Source organism: Nansenia antarctica, assembly GCF_963989245.1.
Source record: "Nansenia antarctica genome assembly, chromosome: 2".
NCBI classification, from domain to species: Eukaryota; Metazoa; Chordata; class Actinopteri; order Argentiniformes; family Microstomatidae; genus Nansenia; species Nansenia antarctica.
In genome coordinates, this window is record NC_137675.1 from 61,142,858 (window position 1) to 61,143,398 (window position 541).

Genomic DNA, 541 nt, shown 5'->3' on the forward strand with positions numbered 1-541 from the left:
GACCAGCGATGTGAGAGCGAGGCCTTCAGCGGTAGGGCTAGGAGGCAGGAAGTCAACCTGATGTCTGTTAAGAGAGAGGGTGGCTGAAGGAGTGTGTGGATGAGTGAGTACAGTAAGTGTGTGTGGGTAGCGTCGTGACATGAGTGTGTGTGTGTGTGTGTGTGTGTGTGTGTGTGTGTTTTACAGAGTCGTTTGTGTGTACCTGTGTGTAGTACAGGAGGAGTGTACGGAATGAAAACAGACTTTTTTCCCCCATACCTTGCTGGATGACGGTCTCTCCTGCGATGTGCGTGACAGGGAACATGGCATCAAATATGTCACTGTAAGACAGAGAGAGAGAGAGAGAGAAAGAGAGAGAAAGAGAGACGGGATGGAGGAGGGAGGGTAAAAGAGAAAGAAAGAGGGAGAGAGGGAGAAGACAGGGGTTATTATCACCATCTTTCTGCCACCTACTCCACCCCTACTCTCACCCTTACAGAGACCCACACACACACACACAGACACACACGCACACACACACACACACTTAGTTTAACCGCAA

The 541-nt window shown here is 50.1% G+C and overlaps 1 protein-coding gene across 1 annotated transcript in view; it reads right to left on the reverse strand.

Annotated features, from left to right (window-relative positions):
- The window catches only part of LOC308152019 (cAMP-dependent protein kinase type I-beta regulatory subunit), a gene marked incomplete at both ends in the record, with an annotated part of 30,812 nt that extends 30,508 nt beyond the window's left edge, over positions 1-304 (reverse strand). The window contains one exon of the mRNA XM_080524925.1: positions 259-304. Coding sequence (XP_080381051.1) covers positions 259-304 — 46 coding nt within the window. The remainder of the gene's footprint in view (positions 1-258) is intronic.
- Positions 305-541: the final 237 nt, after the last annotated feature.